Genomic DNA, 3,086 nt, shown 5'->3' with positions numbered 1-3,086 from the left:
CCACTTGCTCAAGCCGAGATCGGATGCTTCCCTCCCTCCCTCTCTGCTTTGCTGCTCTGTCTGTCTGTGAAACTGCTTCTGAGACTCTCTTGCATATCTTCCGAACCATAATTATGGACTTGTTCTGACCAGTTGTTTCCTCAACTCAATTTACAGCATTTCTTCGAGAGAAGACAGGCTTTAGGCGAGCCGATTTACCCTGTTGGCACGTACGCAGCTGGATATCTCATTGACTGGAAGACTTGATGATGTGTCTATCTCTGCTGCCATCTGTGGATTTTAAGGACGCATATTTAATTGGATTCACGATAACTGGTTCCTGCTTTTTGGATTCAGCTGGTCCTGGTTTTTATCTACAATCAAGGAAGTCGTCAGCAGCAAATTTGGACCCGATCATGCTGCTTGCCTTTATGATGGTTTGGTTTCTTGTCTCGAGTACCCGGACTCAAATGCTTTGGGCTGAATGGATCAGATCTTGGGGATTTTTACTCAGACATGTTTCATCGGTGTGGCCATGTTATTTTGGACATTTTGGAACCGAGTGGATCAAACACAGACTCAAGGCAGATGTCATTAAGTTCTGCCTGTCCCCAAAACAACTGTGTGTTTATCTAAATTTTGGTCGCCTTGGTTGTCCTTGAAGGCCACCTTATCTGAATTTCGCCTGGAGAAAATGTGATCTGACGCTCACCACCCCCCTCCCTGAGGAATTTCCAACTGATAATCAGATGAAACCCCGCTGAAAAAACTTTGTGTCATCATTTCAGGACTCTTGGATACTCAGAGGTTATTCTTGGCCATTCCTTGATATACCTCGAGAATGATTATGGATCTCATCGGAGGACATTGACTGATTACAGTGACCTCGAGAGCATCGGTAAGCGTTGTTGACCACTCTCATCTCTCCCTTCTTCCTGCTCTGCTCTGCAGAATGTCTACGTAAATATGTGCTTGTTAGTACGAGGTGTTTTTTCAATATTAGGGGTTTTTCTCAGCCAAGAAAAAACTCTGATAGAAATTTTTTTTTGCCTCCAACTCCTACATGTGTCCAGTTAACCACTGTTTTTGTCTGTCCAAACAGGTCTCACTTGTAAATGAGTCTTCGAGACTCAATGTGATTTATCTGTTTAAATCAGGGGTGGGCAATTATTTTTTCCATGGGGCCACATGAGAAACAACAAATATTGTGGAGGGCTGGCACAAATGACTTTTCATTCAACCTTTATTTAGACAGGTAAATCCCATTGAGCCTCGAGGACTCATTTACAAGAGAGACCTGATTTCAAGTTAACTCAATACTGCATAATAATAGTATTTCATTATTAAAAGCAGTACATAGCACTGTTTTAACAAGCTGGTAAGAGTATTTGTTATGATTAAGCAACGACAAAGCGAGGTTTCCTTACAAAAAATGTCATTTATTAAATTAAATTTCCCAGTACAATGGTAAACTGTTAACATTTTTACCATTTGTGATGTTATATTAGTGATCATTTTCAGTCACATTCACCCCAAAACTCATTTTGAGTTTTATATACTGCTGGAAAAAGTTCTTAGCTTTGTAAATATATCACAATATTGTCTTTGTACTCCAAATATTATGAAACATCATATAATAGTGATCGTCACTGAACTGTGATTTCGAGTCCCGGTTCTTTACGTGCCTACATTTGTAGTCTAAACATCTCATTTGGTGTTTATCAATTCTTTTTTCTTGTTTAGTGAGAGAAGTCTAGTCTCTGTTGGGCTTTAACGGAAATGTTAAAGTCAGGTTCAAGGTCTGAGGTGGACATGTGAAGCAAAGCTGACATCATCAGTGAGAGAGGATCTATATCTGGATTTGGTTAACTTCATTTGTTTACATATGTATTTTGTAATTCCCCTTACGGGGGCCGGTGAGAGTCAACCAAAGGGCCGCATGTGGCCCTGGGGCCATACAATGCCCAGGTCTGGTTTAAATAAAGGTTGAATGAAAAAAAAAAAAAGTGTTCAGAGTTAGACAGGATCTATTTCTGAAAAAGAAACCCAGTTTTACTTTCAGTTTCTTTACCACGTTTTTGACATGAGGCTTAAATGAGAGATGTGAATCGACCAAGATACCCAGGTAATTATAAGAATCGACAAACTCATTAGTGACACCATTCATAAATATTTTATTGATGCTGGTCAGAAACGTTCAGAAGAGATCACCACTACACCAGACCCTGGTTCTTTGGGCTCTGAGTTACGCACACAGGCAATGTAGGTTCCTCGTATCAGAAAGAGAAATGAGATGGCAGCATAGTAGCTTCCATATATGATGAACTACAGACAAGGAAACAAACAAAAGATAATATCTTCATTTTTCATTTTAAGGCTTGAACTGCATGCAGGAGTCAATAAACACCACCAGATGTCAGTGTTCACATTCCAGTGTCTTCTATTCAACAGGAAATGAAGTGCTTTCTTTTAAACTAGACTTTTGTTTTTAGTATTTACTCTCACAGTTCTGCTGTTAAAAGGTGTAACTAAATGAAGCAATGAAAGGAGACATACTTGTTTAACGATGTCCAGTCCCAGAGCAGCTTCATCAACAACAGTGACGGTAATGATGGTCTGCAGTGAGAGGGCTATGAAATTGTTGATCCCAAACGTTAAAGCATAACATTCCATGGAGAGGTTAGATGCAATCTGAAAACTAAAGAAACAAAGCAGTCACAAGTGAATCATGACAGACAAATTAAGCAACTAGAGAGTAAGAGTTCAGTGATGGCAGCTAATTACATATACATGCATTTGTCACGTCTAGACTGGACTGTTGCAATGGTTTGTTATCTGGGTGTGCAAAAACTTCTTTAAAAAGTCTTCAGTTGATCAAAACTGCTGCTGCCAGAGTCTTAACTGGAGTTCGTAGGAGAGCTCATATCTCTCCAGTTTTAGCTTCTCTCCACTGGCTCCCTGTCAAATCCAGAATAGAATTCAAAATCTTACTTTGTAATATTTTATTCAGAATAGAACACAAATCACAGATCAAAAGTTTAAACTGAGAGAATGTATCATTTTAAGGGAAAAATCTGTTGTTTCCAAATTTCATGGCGTCAACAAAT

The 3,086-nt window shown here is 39.3% G+C and overlaps 1 protein-coding gene across 1 annotated transcript in view; it reads right to left on the bottom strand.

Moving 5' to 3' along the window:
- Window positions 1-2,166: 2,166 nt before the first annotated feature.
- The window catches only part of slc19a3b (solute carrier family 19 member 3b), a 4,911-nt gene continuing 3,991 nt past the window's right edge, over window positions 2,167-3,086 (bottom strand). The window contains exons 7-8 of the mRNA XM_037678495.1: window positions 2,536-2,677; window positions 2,167-2,304 (exon numbers count right to left, since the gene is read on the bottom strand). Coding sequence (XP_037534423.1) covers window positions 2,167-2,304; window positions 2,536-2,677 — 280 coding nt within the window. The remainder of the gene's footprint in view (window positions 2,305-2,535; window positions 2,678-3,086) is intronic.

Source organism: Nematolebias whitei, chromosome 6 (genome assembly GCF_014905685.2).
Source record: "Nematolebias whitei isolate Nwh7 chromosome 6, NemWhi1, whole genome shotgun sequence".
Taxonomy (NCBI): Eukaryota; Metazoa; Chordata; class Actinopteri; order Cyprinodontiformes; family Rivulidae; genus Nematolebias; species Nematolebias whitei.
Note: the sequence above shows the minus strand (reverse complement) of the source record. Positions and strands in the feature narration are given on the sequence as shown.